Source organism: Pelecanus crispus, chromosome 7 (assembly GCF_030463565.1).
Source record: "Pelecanus crispus isolate bPelCri1 chromosome 7, bPelCri1.pri, whole genome shotgun sequence".
In the NCBI taxonomy this organism is placed as follows: Eukaryota; Metazoa; Chordata; class Aves; order Pelecaniformes; family Pelecanidae; genus Pelecanus; species Pelecanus crispus.
The window spans coordinates 115,194-134,728 of record NC_134649.1 but is presented as its reverse complement, the minus strand read 5'-3'; the positions used below and the strand labels follow the sequence as shown (position 1 = coordinate 134,728).

Below are 19,535 nucleotides of genomic sequence, written 5' to 3'. Positions count from 1 at the left end.
GTCGGGGCCGAGGGTTGCGGGACGGGGCCGGGCTAGGCCGGGCGCCGGGTCCGGCCGCCGCGCTGGCGGGGCAGGGCAAGTTGCCGCCCCGCTGCAGCAGCGAAGGTGGCGGAGGCGGCCAGGGCGCGGCCGGGGCGGGGAGAGGGAGCGGGCGCGGAGCGGCGGCTCCTCCCCCGCCAAACCCGGTGCCGCAGGAAGAGGAACAGCCGCGCCCAGCTCCCGGCCGGCCCCGGCCCAGCGCAGCGCCATGGCGGCGGAGGAGGTGGACGGGATGGCCATGGCCCGGCCCCACTATGGCTGTGAGTACGGGGGCGCACGGGGATCCGCGCGGCCGCCAAGCAGCGCCCTGCCCGGGGGCGCCCGGCCCGGCCCACGCTGTCCGTCCCTTCCAGGGGCCGGTGCTGGGAGTGGCGGCTGGAGCGCCGCAGGCGCGGGGGGCGGCCGCGGGGCCTTGGCTCTGGGACTGGCCCGCGGGCGCGGCGGGCCCCGCCGGCTCTCGGCCGGCTCCCCGGGGCGCGGCCCGCCGTGCCGCCCGCCGTGGTGGGCGCCGTGGGGCGCGAGAGCTCGTCCAAGCTCGACGTCCCTCCGCGGGCGGTAGAGAAGAGCGCCGGGAGAAGGCAGTGGAAGGGCAGCGCCGGGGCGTCCTCCAGCTCTCCGGCCGTCGCCTCCCGCGGGCGGGCTCCGTGCCTCGCCCAAGATGTCCGCCGCGGGCGGGGGCGGGGGGGGAGCGCGGGGCGGGGGCGCCCCGGCAGGAGAGGGGCGCGGGCCGCCGCCGCCGCGGTCCCTGCCTTCTTCCTTCCCGTGTGTTTCGGCGGCGGCATCTGACTTATTGGGCGAAACGCGCGGTCCTGTCGGACGCCTGCACCTCCTTGTCATACGCTGGCTGCGGAGGGGGAGGCTTTAGTTTAAGGTGTCCGAGATACACGCTCGCTTGTGCTGCGATACCGCGTCAAAAATGAACGAAGTCGGGGGAAAATGCGGTGCAGCGGGTGGGAGGTGCCGTAAGCGACAGTCGGCCGGGGCGGCAGCAGGTGGAGTGCCGGAGGAGGGGCTGCGGGCTCCACTCGGTTTGAGGTGGGAAGGAAGGATTGAGCTGGGGAGTCGGGAGGGAATTTTTCCTTACTGGTAGGCGTTACCCGGTGGTTTGGGACGGTTTTCAGCTCTTGTAACTTGGGTGAGGATGGAGTAATCAGAAAGATGGATGCTCTCGGGGTACTCCAAAGTGGTTTCTAAGAGACCCTTTGTAGTTTGAACCAAGAGCTTGTTTGATCCCAAGTGCTGTAGCTGATACCTCATCACTTGCCTGTATTTGTTGAGGGCATTTTAGGTGTAAGCTAACCTTCGATGAATAATGGTATGACACGTTTCCTATTTGTGAAGTTGGTCCATAAAACGTAAAAAGTTGTGGGGTTTGGGTTTTGGGGTTTTTTTTTTTTTTTTTGACATGAGGGCATGGATGAGGTATTTAGCTGTAAGAGTGGAAAGAGCAGGCTTTATGACTGAGGCTTTAAACACACAGAATCTGGAAGATTTAGGCATATACCCCTATGTAGGTCCTCAGCTTGATCTGAAGGTGATACGCAGGTTGTGGATCTGAATGATTCCCTTCCAGATGAGGACTGTGAGTAGCATTTCCATCTTCTTTAGAGATGGACTATAAAGATACAGAAGGGGTTATACGATATGAATATATATTGTTGTCCTTCCTTAATTTTTGACTACTAAAATCGGACGATAGGTGGAGGGGCATGTGGTCACTGATGTGCTTTTGAGGAAGAGAAAGGCAAAGCTAGAAGAAAACAAGAAAATGAAGGACTGTTTCTAAGAAATTGGAAGATGGAAAAAGTTGGATCACAGTCAAATTGAGAAAGCAGAAAGAGGGAAGATGGCAAGTTTATGTGATGAGGAAGGATAAGGAAACAGGGTCTCTTCTGTTGCTTGTAAAGAACAGATATATTTGGTCCTTCATTTTTCTGAATTGAATAAAACCTGTGATGAGTTTCTGTGGGGAAAGTTGGATCTGAGTTTTGGTGTGCCTGTTCAGTTACATTCAGTCTTCAACCACCTGAGAATGTGTTCTGACTATTTGCAGCTGTCTTGGATAATGAGAGGTTAACAGCAGAGGAAATGGACGAAAGACGGCGTCAGAACGTAGCCTATGAATACCTTTGTCATCTGGAGGAAGCAAAGAGGTAAGAGCAAGTGGCTTTGAAACTGCTGGTGCTTTAAAAGAAGTTGTGACATTTGGTAAGGGGAATAATTTGGATTCAGCTTACCTCTTGTCTGTGTTTCTTAGTGGCTATATAGATTCATTTTAAAAAATGAACAAAAAAACCACCCCAAAACCAACCAACTCCTGATGTGCTTATCTAACATGTTCTTAAAGACTTTTTGTGACAAGGACTGCGTAGCTCTAGTGCTCCAGTATTCCTAGCACTGGATGGGTTCTCCCTGTTACCTAACTTGGATATGTCGTGGTTCAATATTACCTCGCTACTTATCAATGGACATGAAGAACAGGTTATTCTCTTACTCTTAGCTGCAACCTTTTACAAATTTAAATTGTAACAGTGTATTTCCCTTGCACTTATCTCCTCTTAGACTGAAAACCCAGTTCTTGCATATTTCTCTGTGGGTCCTATTTAATAGATCTGTTGTACTTTTCCCTGGATTGTTCTGACTTCTCTACGCTCACTCCACTCTCTCTGGAAGTGCGCTACCAAAACAGAGAAAGGTTTTTCCAACAAGGGCCTTAACAGGCACGCTTACAAGAGCACAAGAATTATTTTGTGTACCCTGACAGATATGCTAGTACCGTATATTATGGCATGGCATCTACATTTTCATAATGGTATCACGTAGTAGAGTTTTGCTGAGTTGCCACCCTTTTCCTTGAAGGTGTGCTGCTGAAACTTGTTCCTCATCCCGTGTTCATATGGTCTATTGTGTTTTCCTGAGTGCGTTACCTTTCACTTGGTCCTGCAGAATTTGATTTTTCCTGATCTTTGTTTAATATGTTGAAATAATTTTGATCTTACTCCTGTCCTCCAGCGTGTGTGTAGCTTTTGTGTCATCTCCTTGTTTAATAAGCATGTAAGCATGCTGTATTTGTTCATTCAGACAATTAATGATAGTATGATCAGAACACAGTAGATGCTATATATTTGCTATTAAAGGAAAAAGAGCCAATACTAAAAATGAATGCATGAAGTTTTACTGTTGGTATTTTTTAAAATCTTCTTGCAAACATTCAATCCTATATGCTGTACGTGGAGAATAGGAATGAGACAGACCAGTTTGTCGACTGCTTCCCTTCATGGCAGTTGGGTCTTTTCATGCCATTGTATAAATTGAATTTTTTACTTGAAATTTTAATTTTTTTTTTTTTTTAAGCTGAGATTGAGACCAAAGACAGGTTTTTCAAGAACAAGATTAAAGGAAAAGAGGTGAGGTAATGTTTGTATTGGTGACTCCCCCTGCCCCCAACACTTTTGAAAGTAAGGCTAGTTTTTCAGTTTGCATTTTGTAATTAGTCAGGAAATGGATTGTGAGCATTTTGCAATTAGTCAGGAAATGGATTGTGAGCTTAGACTTTCCTTGTTCCCACAAAGATCTAGGCAAACTAGCCAATGTGGATGCCACAGAAAATAACTTCTGGAGCAGTAAGAAAAGCGTGCATAAAAACATGTTCTAAATAGTCAACAGCATGTTTTGTCACGGCTCACTGAATACTTCAGTCTGCCTTTGTCCTTCAAAAGATGACATGGATTAAGAGTCAGAAAACTTTCTCTTCCGCTGGCTGGGTGATGAATTTTGGATAAATCTGTGTAAGTCTTCCCCAGCAAGACAGACATGTTCTGCTGTAGTGATTTTATTGGGGAGGAAATGCTGAGTTTGTACAAGTTCAGTGCTGGGAGAGTATAAAGAAATACTTCATTCCAGGATTTTAATAGTTTACGCTGCCTTACCAAGAACATATAGTATATTTTTGAAGGGGCAGGGAGCACTCGCTTTATGCTGTAGTCCTTTAGGTGCTTCATAACAGTTGTCACTACTATAGATTCACAGAGGCTGCTTAGTTACTAGCAGATAATAATTCTCTGTCCATACAGATTTGGATGAGGTTTGAAGTAGTGAGAAAGATCTGACTATATGTCAAAATATCCTTCCCTTTCAATCCAAAATCTTTAGGATCAAATGCTGGGCGATAGGGAGGGATGAGTTACGCTGTAGTCACTGTCAGTGCTTGAAGGAGCCCTAGGTCCATCACTTGTGGACTCTTTCTTGGCCTCAGAGTAAATGCTTTTTGAGGTCCTTGTTGTCTGTTCAATTTCATGTCTGATTTGCCCAAAAAATTAAGGCAAAAATACCTAACGCAGCAACAGCTTTAATGTTTTCATTGAGCTCTTGCTTAATCATGGGGATGTACTCTTTAGATAAATCATCTTTGACTCTAAAATTTCTTGGACATCTTACCTCTGCTTCTGAGTATTGCCTTGGTATCGATGAGGCTGAGTGGCTGGGCATTTGATTTTGCTGCACCTTGTCAGAAACAAGACGTTTTCACCGTTTTGTCTCAGGACAAACCTTCAGATGTTTCAAATAATGCCTAGTGGTTGCCAGTAGGTTTTGCGAAGAATGAAGCAACAGCTGTGTCGCTCAAAATGCAAGCAGTGGTGTTACAGCCTTCCTTGTATCCGCCTTGGCAGTCACAGCGCTTATTTGTTCAGCGGAAGGTCTGCTTGGAGAGCTTCAAATACCCCTTTTCCAACCCTCAACCCATATTGGCTTAGTGTCCTACAGGCTGTTCGTGCATAAGTGAGTGGGAATTCCTGACTCGTGTAGCTGAAGCCATGCCACTTTGCATACGAGTTAAAGATTAAATGACCAGAAGGAGGGGAGCAGACTCCTTAGTTTAATAATTAAGATACACAAGTGAGAGCAGGAAGGTTTGAGTTCATGGTCTACTCCCGAGAATTTTTTTTTCCTCACCGAGCAGTCTTTTTGTAAATTGTCCTTTGAATTTTTTTTATTACTATGAGTTCAGCCTAAAAGAGGGATCTTGGCTGCGTTGTTGGAAAGCAGTTTGTTTAAAAACAACTAAACCAGAACTGTAAGAGATCATTATATTTGAAATTAATGTCCTTGGTCTGGGATTTTCTGTATTTGACGTCTTTGCCAGTAGTGTAACTGAGACATAATGTGTGAATTGGGTACTCTAGCATTTTGCTTGTGCTATTGATTACAGTGCTTCAGAGCTATGGGTATGGATAGGAGGGTTTGTGATCTTTCTTCATAGTGAGAGATTTTCAGATTGGAAGTTATATCTGTAAGGGGAAGAGGAGGACCTAATAGCAGAGGAAGGTATCTGGTGCTCGCTGTGTCTCACACTCAGAAGCTGAAAAGCTGAACATTGTGAAGTTGATGGCAGCTGGGGCAGGGTGGGAGGTGGCTGAAGAACAATTCTTAGTGGTCCCCCACCTCCCCCTGTAATCGTATTATCATATTACATTATAATATCGCATTCAGACATTGTAGTTCATATTCAGGTTTTCTGAAAAAATGATGTGAATAATATCATGCTGATTTGCATCGCATCAGCATTGTCAGAGGCTTGCTATCCTTTTAACCAAGCAACAAATACAGAATCTAGAAGCAGAAGTGACTTTTTTTTGTAAATGTTAAAAAAAGGAGGTAAGATGAAAATTGGCTAGCACCTAATTTCATACAGAAATGAAAAACCAAGAAAAGTATGGATTTCTGAACTGTCTGATGTAACAGCACATATGCAGTAGCTTTGAGTACTCCGTGAAGTTGTTTGGAGTACCTGTCTGCTAAGAAGCATGCATCAGTGGCAGTCAGGGGAATATCAATAACTTGTACTTATTTAATGGTATTCCAGCCTGTTTTGTTTTTTCTTGAGCTGTCACTGTAGTTCTGTTGTTATTTAGCAGTTTTTTACTTCAGCTACTGATGTGCAACAGTCTTGTGCAACAGGCATTACTCTTGCTAGTTGGAGAAAGGGAGGCAGAGTGTGCAACTAACTTGCTCAAGATTGTGAAAGACATTGGAATGAAAATTGAAGCTAACGTGAAGGTTGTGAATAGAGGGATTCCTGTACTATGCTTGTAAAAGATAACCTCTTTCTTGAGTAGAAATGGCTTTATGAATAAGTGTTGTTTAATACTTCAAATTTAGTGTTTTGTGTTTGGGTGGTTGAGGTTTTTTTGTTGTTGTTTTGGGTTTTTTTGTTTGGTTTGGGTTTTCTTCTGTCTCCAAATCACAGTAGTCTATACAGAAAAGCTGTGGCAGTGCAGATAAAACTGTTAGTAGTACTCTGTTCTGTTGCAGCATGGCAGCTTGCGCTCACAGAAGGGTAAGGGTATACTTATCTGGAATAGAAGCAACCTGAGAGAACTTCTGTTTGTGGTCCTTATCTAGAAGTCAGGCTGGTGCACTATAATATCCTTCATTTGTGCTGTGTGATAGCCTTTTTTCCTATGTGGGTTACTTGTTGGGGTATTGTGGCATTTTCATGGTGAAATTAGCACTTAGCAATTTGGCAAAGGCTTTTTCAAGCTTCGTCTTTTCGCTGTGGAATATTTTAGGTTCTCCAAGTTGGAAATTAGAATGTTGTTGGCTCTCTTGTTTCCTTATCTGGCTTGCTGGGTGATGGTACCGTGCTTTTCCCCTAGCACAGTAGGAAATATTTTCATTCTGGGTTGTGCCCTAGCATGGTGTAAGCATTTTAGTGCCCAGATTATGTGGCTTCCAATAACTGTATAAATTCCATTGTGCCCGAGCAGTGTGTTTCTTCTTGTATGCATCAGGATGGAATCTGACCATGTGTGTTTTTTCTCCTTTTTGGGGTTTATTGTAGATGTTCCCTATTGAGCAAGACAAGGATGCTGCTTGCTCTTCATTGCTGATTTATTCTGTTCAGGATTGAAGTCTACTGCCTGTGATCTTGTGGTAATCCCCTGCTTTCTGACAGATTGGAACATGGTTTAGCGTAAACTGATGATACCACTGAGAGAAATTAATATTTTGTGCCTGTGTGGTAACGTATGAAGGGTCTTTCCCATTGATTGCTTTTCTGTAAGAATTACTTTCCTCTCTCCCTCATGTATGCTCTCTCTCTGTTTAAAGTGGGGAGCAATTTTTCTGACTGGGATGACTTTTCTGTGTCTTTAAGCAAAAAATAAACCTAAATTGTTTCCCAGGTGACACAGTTAAATTTTGTTTCCCAGAAGAAATCTAATGTTGAAAGAAAAAATCTGGTCTTCATCTTTTTGTGTTTTCCACTTTTAGTTTGAAAGTCTTTGGATGGATATCATTGTCTCTTGAAATTTGGCGTAGTCATCCAAGATCCGCTTAAACAGGGTTCTTCAGAGGTGTAGGGTGCCCAGAAGAACGAAGAGGAAGAATTAGGGAGAACGCCGCTTTCTGGACAGATTGAACACATCTAGAGTTAGTGCTAGATGGGAAGCTCTATAAAGCTTATTCTGTGAGTAACTTTGTAAAGCTGGTTCATCAGTGTCTGTAAAGGTGTAGATATCAGTTGTTGAAGGAGCTCTTGTTTGAAGATAAAATATTTATAATAGCTTGTGAAGGAAATGTGATAGTTGCTCTTTTACACAGAATTAGTCTCAAGAGGCTTCTTCATTGCAAATCAGAGATTTATTCAGAAAGGTGATAAATTGTATTGGTTCCGTTCTCTTGATAACCTGAACTTGGAAAAATTGAGGTAGTTTAGTTAAAATATATGTCTTATGAGCCTCTATTAAGAACAGGGCTATGATAGAGGGCTAGGTACCAGTAAGGCAGTTTGAGAAAAGCAGGATTAGGCTTTCTCACTTACTTTTGTACAGTTCTCAGTGTGCCTCAGATAAGCAAGTCGTGTGCAGAATATTTTATTTAAATCCTGCTTAAATTAATCTGCAAGTTTCCCGTGGGTTTTGAACCTGTTGAGTTAGTGCACTACCTGTTGGGGTATTCTGAGGATGAAGTGGTAATAGCACTCCCTGGAGTACAGCCTTGAGTGCCACAGTCCTGGTGGTGTGAACAAAAGCTGCAGCTGAAGAATTTCAATCTTCCTCCCCCTGCCCCGGGTGTTACTGTAAACCTCAAGACAGTGGGAATCGTAATGTAACTCTGGAGTCCCTCAAATAAAAAGAAACGTGAGGATTGTTTTGGGTTTATCTCCGAGCTCATTCTCCCCCCGCCCCCAACTTAGGCAAACTTGACTTTGTAGCATGGGGCTTCTTTTAGCTTTTGAAGATATTTCTATTTGCATTCATATTCTAATGTCCAGAGTGTATGCAGCCCAGCTACAGTTTAGTGTCCTTCAGTGATTTATGAGCAATTAATTGTGTTACCTCAGAAGCAGAGGAAATTATTGCAACTTTGCAGATAACAGGAGAAGGTAACGCAGTGGATCTCAACACTGTTCACAGACTAGATATGAAACATATTCTGTAGTTATGATATGTGAAAGCTATTTTGCCTTATGCAGGTCAGCCTGAGTCTATATTTAATCCATCAGATCATAATGGTCCCCTCTTTAATAATTGCTGGTCCGTATTGCATGCTGGAGAAGGTCTAAAGATGGAATTAGTTATGTTTAGAAAACATCCGCAGTAATTTAGTCAGTAGCCTGTAATGTAGAACTTAAGAAAGTGTTCCTCTTATTGATGAGGCCTTCAGACTTAGATGGGAGGCAGTCTGAGACTTCTGAATGATATCTGTCTGGTTTGCCCATGTTTTATTTCAAATGTATAACTCCTTTTTGGACTGTTTTTTTTATTTTCTAACTTTAGAATGAGGCCTTTTTTTTTTTTTAAACTATTTGTAATATTGAAGTACAATTGGGTTTGTACAGTTGCAGAGTCAAGAGAGAAATAAGCTGATTCATAAAGTCACGTATTTGTATGTGAGGAGTCCTGATATCTTCATGTGTAATGCAAGTCACAAAATTACAGGAACTGGCGTTTGGCTGAAAATGACTTCTATAATTCCCACCAAAAGTGCCCCCTCTAGATCAGGTGAGTGGCACTAATTGGCATAGCAGAACTTACTCTTATGTGGTATAAACAGGGTTCCTCTTTTTATTACAGGCTAAGCAAGAATTTTTTCTTTATTTCCTTGTATTTCCATTTTATTCCCACTTGTAAATTGGGTCAGGTACTATTTTTTGGGGGTTGTTGGTGGTGTTTGGGGTTTTTTTGTACGTGTGGCATTTGTTTGTTTGTTTGTTTCTGCTTCTGTCGGATACAATGCAAGTCCCGTGTTAGATTGTAATCCATGAATATCCGTAGATAATGTTTTATTATCAGTAGTCGTAAGTTGAAGTAGCTGCTGTTTAGCTCTCGCCACTTCATCTGGGGCTTCTTATCAGCTCCTGTTTGGACTTGAGGAGAAATTTCTCTACAGTTCCCGTACTGTTTCATTGATGACCTCATGCAGCTGGCAGGGAGTGGCTGTCTGGACTGGAAGCGTCTTCAGAACTATATTTTTCTGAGACGTGGGTGGAGAGGGGTGGGGGGAGGACAGTGCTGGAGTACCACCATCTTTGCCTCACTCTGAATACTTTTTTTATGACTCACTGGAAATAGTAATGAAAGGCAGGCCAGGAGGAGAGAAACAGTTGTCTGCACAGAATTCAATTCAGAGACCAAGGTTTTGCTGTTTGGATGGTGGCTTCTGAAGGAATATTATATGTAATGGAAGAAGAGAGCAGCCCAAAATAACCAAAGCGAGTAGTTGTCACATAACAGTTCTTGACTATCAGGTACTATGGAGTGCTTCTTATAACCCTTATTTGCAAGAAATCAACTTGAAGTTTTGAGGTATGATAACTTCAGTGATGCTATACCTTACAAGCATTTAAGCATATTTAGTTGCTAATGGTAAGTGATCAACGTAATTAGCTTTGGCAACAGAATGGTTGAATGTGCCTTGAAAAAGACTTGCATATGTGATAATTAAGTTCCTCATGACTATGTGCTTGGTACTTAGCTCTTCAGGACTAATCTTTTTGGCAAACATGGCAAATGTGATAGGATCCCCATCAGCAAGAGCATGCTAAGGTAATTTTTACCAGTTGTTGGCAGTGTTTGCGATGGAACAAAGAGGAACCTCGTATTTACTTTTACAGGGGGGGAAAAAAGGATTTAAATGCCAGAATATTAATATGGTCTTTGGTTCAACTGCATGTGGCCAGGGAGGGTACATCAATCGTTGGGAAAAATTTGGCCTACATTACTTGCTAATCCTTTGCTTTTTGGTGTCTTTGAACTGAAAATGTCTCTGTGGATAATGAGAATGTTCTGGGACCTTTTAGCTGTGGGCAGCACTTGTTTCCCTGGCTCTTCATTTGAGAGGCCGTCTCTTTTCCTACACAAACTGTACTGAAACACATTTAAATTTCCACCTACTTCTCTAGAAGATAACACTCCTGATGTGATAAATTTATTTTACTTTGTTGTTGTTACCTCTCTGAGAGATCTTCTTTCATCTTCTCGGGTGATTCCTTGATTTATTCAGAGTTGGTAGAATCATTTATTTTAGAGTGAAGTTTTTAGTCAGGATTTTTACATGGCTCTCTAATGCCCTTGCTCAGGTGAACTGGACAAAGAGCTGAGGCTGTCTGCAGGTTTTCTCTTCTGATCCTCTGTCAGAATGTGTGCCAAGTCTGCGATTGTAACTGAACTAAAAATGTTTGATACATAGAGGCAATGATCTGCTGGAGTACAAGATCCCTCTTTTTTTCAATAAAATGAATAGTATGATTTGTCCAAAAAATGCCATACCTGTGGTGTTGACAATACTGAGCAGTGCAAAAGCCTTTAAGCCATAGCTTGGTACGTTCTTTCAGATGGCTTATGCAAACGCTTTTTGGGGGGGGGAAGTGCTGCCCTTTGCTCTGGCCACTTTTTCCTCTGCTGTGATGCTGCTGCAGCCATGCTTGTTTTCCTTGGCACACCTCTAGGAAATTGCAATGGAAGGGCTAAATGGATGTGAATGGAAGCATCTAGATGTGGAGCCACACACGCAACAGGGAAAGGGCTGTTGGAATGACCTGTGTTTAAAAACGCCCAGGTTAGCAGCTAGTCATCAAGACCCCGGCATGTTTGCGATCAGTTTTACGAGACCCCCTTTGGAGGCAGAGCACAGTGAACAAATCGTGAGGAGTCACGGAGGTGGCACAGGACAGAGATAGTCATCACTGTCAGCTACAAAAGGATATGAAAAGGCCTATCTGTAATCCGTAAAATCTGCATGTGGTTGCCAACTGAGGAAGAGCCCAGGAGATGTGAGGAGAACTTGACAGCTGGTGTCCCTTGCTCTCCATGTCAGGGCAACAGATCCTGGACCTCCTAATGCTTGTTGTTGGGCCAGGTGTAATGGCCCACTGCTGGGTGGACAGCTTGAACGTCCTTCTCCTGGTTGCCCGATTGTTAGACAGTTACTAGGCACCAAATGCTTTCTGGTGCTTGTGAGTAGGAGATCGAGTAAAATCTGTTCTGTTCTCAGTTTTTATGTCAAATACAATCGGCTTCCCCCTTCTGTAGGGCCTGGTGTATTTTGCTACGTTGTTGGTACAAGAGTGTAACTGCATTTCCTCTGCATCTGCCACCATACAGGTTCAATAGACACTGGCTTTAGACCTAAGTTGAATGCAAGAGCTTTTTTTTTTTCTCGGGCAGGTGACAAAGATTTAAATTTCTATTTCAGCTTGTTAGATTTCTCAAAACTATTCGAGTTGAATTGAAATTAAGAATGCTGCTTTTGATAGAGAACTAGAGAAGAAAATTATAAACCAATGGACAGTCAAAATACACTTTAGGAAACAGATCTTGTTCAGTAGAATATTTCAAATTACAATTCTGATTGTTTTGTGGTAATTACTGGAGTAACTTTAATAGTTGTAAAGGTACCTGACTTAATATGTCATAATGATTGGAGCAAAGCCCTGTGTGTTTACAGGTGTGATTTCAGATTTACCTGCCTTGGAAGACTTTAAGGGGCTGATCTTGAACACTGTATCTCTTGATGGTGATCTTGTTTCCCAGGATGGTGATTGTTACACCACTGTGGAAGTCAACTTGCCTCCTCCCCTGCCGTGGATTTCAATATATTCTTTGAAGAGTGGAATTCTAAATAAGTATTGTTGGCGCCTGCCTTTAGCTTCAACACCTGCTGTCTGGAATGTGCTGGTGTCCCTCAGTCCGCTTTTCTGAGCCTTATTTCTGTAGGATGAGTTGTCAGGCAAAAGATGGTAATGTTTGAAATTCTATGTGTCAGTGCAGGATACTAGACAAGATGGAGGAAAGCTAATGATATGTTACGCAAATATTGACCCCGAGGGTGAGCAGACCTGGTGGGGAGTTAGGGAAAGGGAGATGGTTTTTCTTTTTTGAGATTTTGTTGTTCTGAGTGGAATGCTTGGTATTCTGAAAGTCTTCATGTGATGTAATTTGTCATTTTTGTAGTATGAATTGAATGGCTGGTTAGCAGTGTTCACTGGCCCGTTTCCAGCTTCTGACTGGCGATTATACTGCGATCACTGAAACTCGGTTTGACAGAGGGTTCTGCCCTCTTCTCCTTGAAGTTTTTCTACCATCTGCCAGATTCTTGCCAAATTTTCCTGTTACAGCAGCTGCATGAATAAGATGTTACCGCAACCTCTATTGCTTGAGGAAGATGATATCATTTACTGTATGTCAGAAATCCTTTGAAACAAACTACTGTCCGCTCAAATAAAAGTCCTTTTCAACACAGGGACAGATATGTTATGTTACGGGTCCTTGTTTTTCAAAATGTAGATATCCAGGAATTGTGAAACTAGCTAATTGACTGCCAAAACCTGAAGCATATGAAATTTTTTGGTGTTTGCTGCTGCAGCCTCTTTTTCATTTTGGCTTCAATAGCTCAGGTGCAAATTTTCCATTTATTTTCTTGTGGGCAAAACTGTTATTTTACCTTTCATTTGCCCTCCAAACTACTGAAAGGAGAAGAGAGAAACTTTTTCAGTCTTTCCCCAGGCACTCTTTTAAAAGTATTAAACAAGCCTGTACATCAGCAATACATGCTGTGACAGCTTTTTTTTTTTTTTTTTTAACCCAGACTAGACAACTTTGTTATGACATTTGACGGAGTTAGACCATAAAGGTATCCAATGTTAATTTTTTGAGGCTCCAGGTAGTGAGAGGTCAGCCAATATCTAGGTGGATCATTCTGGTGGATTAAAATTTATGTGCGTTTTCCAATAAGAAACAACAGCTGGAAGATGAAACAGGAAAAACTCTTATTGTCTTTGTCTAGTTGAGACTCCTGCTCTTGCAAATACTCTATTTATATTGGTACTGGTTAAGAGCGATTAAATATTCTCTAATAGCCAGTTTGCTGACCTGGCAAAAATAATATTTTTTTTTTTTTTCCTTGGGATGGAGGGTGGGGACATTCTCTGTCAGGCAACTGGGCTGAATCTGCTTGCTGAGACACATGGGCCTCCAGAATGCAAGGGAAGCAGCTGGAGTCTGTTGCTGTAGTCGGACAAAGAGATTACCCTGATATTGCCACTCTTTTCTCCATGCACTTTTAAATTTATCATCTGTGCCTAGACAGTTATGCCTGTTCTTGCTTCCTGCTAGCTTGTTACTCTGGTCACGTGGCTGTCTCTCTTCGGTTTCCCCTCTCTAGTCTCCTTTATCCATTAGATCAAATTCAAGCTTGTTTTTGTTTTCAGTGCATGTTATTTAGCTTTGTCATGAGTAATAATTTTTTCGCTTGCTGATCACTACTTTCACTTGGCCAAGGATAGTAGCTTTGATCAATTCCTGTTCCATATCTTCCTCAAATAAGGTCTCTCCTGAAGATGATTTCTTCTACCCCTAGCTGGTGTAAAGCTTCTGCCTTTTCCTCTATTTAATGCAGCGTCCACCATTCTTTACTGGATTTGAGAGTGCCAAGGTAGGGGTTTGTGGGGTTTTTTGTTGTTGTTTGTTTTGTGGTTTTTTTTTTTTTTTTCTTTTTGGAGTGTGCTTTCTTTGTCCAGCACTCACCTTTGGTTTTTTGTTGTGTTGCACGTTTTATGGCACGTTGTGGGCTGTCTGGGGCAAGGACTGGCTTGGACAATAACATGCTGAAGCACAATGAATGGCTTGTGCGTAATTGGGGTTTCTATGGTACGCAGTAAATAATAATCTCCTTGTCTGGCTGCTCTGGAGGACCAGTTTATGTCTGGTGGATGGGAGGGGTTTCAGAGAGGATTCTTTTCCTGTTGTGGTGGGTTGGCCTGGGCTGGCTGCCAGGTGCCCACCAAGCTGCTCTCTCACTCCCTCTCCTCAACTGGGCGGGGGAAGAGACAATAAGATGAAAGACTCGTGGGTTGGGATAAGGACGGGGAGAGACCACTCAGCGGTTACAGTCACGGGCAAAACGGACTTAGGAAAATTAATTTAACTTATTCCCAATCAGATCAGAGTAGGATAATAAGAAATAAAAACTAAATCTTAAATCACCTTCCCTTCATCCTTCCCTTCTTCCCTGGGCTCAGCTTCACTCCCAAGTTCTCTATCTCCTCCCCCGAGCGGCGCAGGGGGATGGGGAATGGGGGTAGCGGTCAGTTCATCATGCATTGTCTCTGCAGCTCCTTCCTCCTCACGCTCTTGTTCTGCTCCAGTGTGGGGTCCCTCCCACAGGAGACAGTTCTTCACGAACTTCTGCAGCGTGGGTCCTTTCCATGGGCTGCAGTTCTTCACGAACTGCTGCAGCATGGGTTCTTCCCACAGGGTGCAGTCCTTCAGGAACAGACTGCTCCAGCACGGATCCCCTGCAGAGCCGCAGGTCCTGCCAGAAAACCTGCTCCAGCATGGGCTCCTCTCTATGGGGCCGCGGGTCCTGCCAGTAGCCTGCTTCAGTGCAAGGTCCCCATGGGGCCACAGTTTCCTTCGGGCACGTCGAGCTGCCTAGGCATGGGGTCCTCCACGGGCTGCAGGTGGATATCTGCTCCACCATTAACCTCCATGGGCTGCAGGGGGACAGCCTGCCTCACCATGGTCTTCACCACGGGCTGTGGGGGAATCTCTGCTCCGAGGCGTGGAGCACCTTCTCTCCCTCCTTCTTCACTGACCGTCGTGTCTGCAGAGCTATGTCTGTCACCTACTCTTGCTCCTCTCTCCCGGCTGCTGTTGCGCAGCAGTTTTTTCCCCCGTTCTTAAATATGTTACCCCAGAGGTGCTACCACCATCGCTGATGGGCTCAGCCTTGGCCAGTGGCAGGTCCCTGTTGGAGCCGGCTGGCATTGGCTCTATCGGACAGGGAAGCTTCTGGCATCTTCTCACAGAAGCCACCCCTGTAGCTCCCCGGCTCCCAAAAGCTTGAGATGCAAATCCAATACATAAGACATAAGCATGTCATGTGAGGATACTTAGGTTTTTCCTGGCTGGAGGGAAGATTAAGGTTTGTACTAAGCACACCTGTACTGATTAAGACAATCTTTCTCAAAGCTAAATAAATTGTTTGCATGTATTCTTGATATGTGGTGTGCTTATGCAGCGATGCCCTCCTTGGATACGCAGGGGTTATCTCGCCTTGGTATGGAACGCTAAAGGCAAAATGGAGAAGCAAAGTTGGATTCTGTTTGTTGTGTGTTGTCTGTGTCTGGAGCAACGCAGGAACTCTGCTGTTCCTCTTCTGAATTACTGCAGTGTACTTCAAGTGAGGTTGCAACTTCAAGCTTTGCATCCTGTGTGCTGGCTGTCAGTTTCTGGGTGAGGTCTAAGACTATGTGACTAATGGTCAAAAGAAAGAAATTAGTATGTTTACAGAAGACATTTTTAAAGACCTTTTCAAAACTACCTTCTGTTTTGTAATTTATTGCAGTATATAGAATACTATCTTAGTTTGGAAAGTTTTGTTCGGTCTCGGGTAAATGGTAGGGAGACGTGGGGAAAAAACACAAGAAAGCTTATTTTAGTTAAGTCCAGGAGCAGACTGCGGATTCTTCAGTTTGAAAAAAAAAAAAAAAAAAAAAAAAGCTGACACAGAGCAACAGCTTCAAAGATCTAAAAAGGTCTAAAGTTACTTAAGAAATGTTCTTGCAGGTTAACAGCTGATCTTCATTGATTTCACTGCAGGAGGTAGAAATTGGTGTTCGTAAGTGCTTCTGAAGGGTTTGCTAGATATCTGTAGATGTCTCTGGTTATGTGAATACAGTTAAAAGTCTGATTTAGGGTGACTAAAACCAATATATTTATTAATTATAGTTAATAGTACTTTTGCCTGAATGTTAAAGCAAAATGTATTTCTTAAGTCCTATGTACTTTCTGTGTGTGTCACAACTAGTGAAAGCAAATCTAAAGCCCATTTTTACGCATTTTAATAGTTCTGCAATTCCCAAATACATTTTTGCACACCAGATAAACTCACAAATGTGACATTCATAAACTTCTGTTGAAAAGTTTCATCAATTAAACATATGCTATGTACAATAATTTAGGTAAGTATGAATAGATACAGCATATTTAATACAGCAATCAATTAACTAATTTAATAAAAGGCTATGTTTATTTGCATCCCTCTTACCGGCCTTTGTCAGAGACAGGGCATTGGGCTATGTGGGGCAGGAACTCTTGATCTGACATGATGAACAGGCATAGAGGCTGCTGTTGTCATCTGTGCCTTCCTTGGAGATAGCTTCCCGGATTCAATATGGTTGAGGTAGCGGGAAGGCATTGTCAGCAACTGTGCTCACCAGATTGCTAGACTGGATAGTCATAAAGTGCAGGCAGATACTATCAAAAAATACAAAGAGAACAGAAGTAAGCAGAGAGCAGTTGCCTAGGGGAAATGCAGGTGATCCTGCAGCAGTTTGGGAGGCTTGAATTTTCTACAGGTATTTGTCCCCGCCCCTTTCTGGAATTTGGTATGCTTTCACCTCTGTTTTGTAACTTCTGTTGTGTACTTGGGAATGCGGTGTGACTAAGGAGATATCCCCCTGAAATTCTCCATGGGCAGGCCAGTGTTAAGTTGTACTAAGGTGGCTTGGACATGCCGCCTGACTGCTTTGCTAGTTTTGGCTGCCTGTCTGGTGTATTTCGGTGCGAGAGAAGAGCAGGGAGCCAACAGTAAGCCTATTTGTTACATGGTGGTAGCTGTACTGTTTGGATGAAGTTAAACTTTGGTAATCTTTACTAGCTAGTTTGGAGAGGTAAGCGATAAACTCTTGCAGGAACCTTTTCCTTCAAGAGTGGTAAGCAAAAAGATTTCTTATTCTGATAAATGAGGTGGGAGAAGGCAGTGCTGTAGGTCCAGTGCAGAGCTTGAAAATACAGGGGTTTATTTTAAGGCATGGTGTACTGTAATAGTTTGAGGGATGGACTTTGCAGTCTTTCTATAGATGACTGTGTTTAAAGAACTGTGTAAGTTCCCTGTGAGGTAACAATATCCCCAGTGATCTCAGCCTTATTGTTCTGGGATTAGCTTATTTAACCGTCACTTGAAGTCATGCTCTCGCAAGAGCTAAATGTAAAATACCAGCGTGATGTGCAGCATTAGGTGAAAGGATCCTGGTGTTGGTGTATCACGGTTCCATGCCCTTCCTAGCGACTTGCCTCTACTTAAAATCAATAGTTACTTCCTTAGGGAATATGTTGGCAGTCCCTTAGCTGACTGAGTGCTGGGCTCATTTGGAGTAGGAGCCTCTCTCTGAGGTCAACAGGATGTCACTTTGACAGTGGGATGAGTTGTAAGGCTGTCATAACTTAGAATTTTTTTTTTTTTTCTGAGCTGTGTTTTTTAGCATGAAGTACTGTTAGTTACTCTTTCTTGAGCGATACGCATTCGGGATTTATAAATAAGTTCATGTAGTCTTGGACACCATGAATGCTTTATCTTCAACAGGCTGAAGGACTCCAGTGTGATCTCTTGCCTCTTTGTTTTCGTAGCAGAGGGCACCTATACTGTTTATGTTGACACACAGGTGTTTGTTGCACTCAGTATTGGACTCCTAAGAACCTTCTACAAGAGTGCCAGTATTCATTGGGCTGTGAATACCTTCTAAGAGTACAGATGACTTTGGTGGTTTTGAGAAAGATCTCAGAAGCTTTGTCAGCAGTTTCACCAAGCGCTACACGTAGCTTTTGCATAGCTTCCAAGTTCCAACCGTAGTTAATGGTTGAGCAGCTCTTCAGTCACTCTTCTAAACTACCCAGGTACCTCTCCAGATCCTTGTGTAGGCTGAACAGTGCTGCTTGGAGTTGCCTACATTTTAAATGTTAGGGGGTGAACACTCAGAAGGGGGAGCAACTGGAAAGAACTCTCAAGTTCTTCATGGCATTTTCAGTACATCCATTCAAATTGCACCTTTTCTCTTCCATTTAATTCTGGGTATTGTGAAATTTGAAGAAATTAAGAGTGTATGATGCACTTTTTGTCTGTATATGGATATAGCAATAGGCAATGGGTGAACACCCATAGGACTACTTTGAAAGTGCAAACAGGTCACCTCTTTTCAATAATTTGTACCCACAGTGTGAGCATGCACAGGGAGATCACATCTTGAAGATGTGTTTGAGGAACTTGATATTGGGCAAATAGTCTGCCTGTTTCATGGTTATGACAAGGAGATGTGTAAGACAGTCTAACTGTGTTAGCAGAGCACAGGTTTAGGCGGGCTTATTTTGCTAACTAAAATGTATTGGTATAGTGTACAGACAGCGTTACGAAGACTGGAGGATAATATTATATGCACCTGGAAAGAGAATCGAGCTCTGTGCCCCTCCAGTCCACCCCTAGACCTCCTTCAGGAGGAAATAAAGCATATTCAGCCTTCTTGAAGGAGACTACACCCTTCTGAAACATAGTTGGTAGGGGACCGCTAGAAGCAAGCAAGGAGTGCTGTAGCACCGACATGCTTACAAAGAGAAGACTCCCATGATTCTGACCCGTGATCAAGAACTCTGTGGCTAGTGCTCCCAAACTAGAGGCTTAGAAGTTTGCATTGAGGTTCTGTTTGCAGCTTTCCTGCTAATGAAATCGGTGACATGTGCAATAAGCAGAATGTGATGTGATCCTGCGTACAACTGAGCGTCAACCAACACTTAGCATTGGTACCAGACTCTGATATGAGTGGTATCGGTTATCCTTTAGCATGATGCGTTAGTGTTATGTACTTTATCTTCTTAGAGTTCTTAATGGCTAGAAGTATTGAAGTGTTGCTCTTGAGGGCAGCGCAGTGGAAGTGACCACCAGGTTGCAGACCCAGATGGTATGGTGTGCTGGGCCGCTGTCTGGTCTCAGAGTTGAAAAACGTCACTGGCTAGGTCTGTGTACAAAAGGAAGAGCCATTGTCTTGAAATTCTAGGCCAGCTGAAGGTTAGAAAAAGTTATTTCTGGCCTCTGCAAATAATTACTTTTACCTTGAAATTACTGCTACTTCGTGATGACTAAGAAGTGAGCTTTCCTCACTGGTTGATAAAGATCACTTTTTTTATTGTTAATGCCTTCTGTGTTTTCTATGCCATGTTCTG

At 43.4% G+C, this 19,535-nt stretch overlaps 1 protein-coding gene across 1 annotated transcript in view; it reads left to right on the top strand.

The window, feature by feature from the left end:
- The first annotated feature begins 247 nt into the window (after positions 1-247).
- Positions 248-19,535, top strand: part of IQGAP1 (IQ motif containing GTPase activating protein 1) — a 75,965-nt gene continuing 56,677 nt past the window's right edge. Inside the window, exons 1-2 of the mRNA XM_075713600.1 lie at positions 248-299; positions 2,093-2,192. Of these exons, the coding sequence (XP_075569715.1) occupies positions 248-299; positions 2,093-2,192 (152 nt within the window). The remainder of the gene's footprint in view (positions 300-2,092; positions 2,193-19,535) is intronic.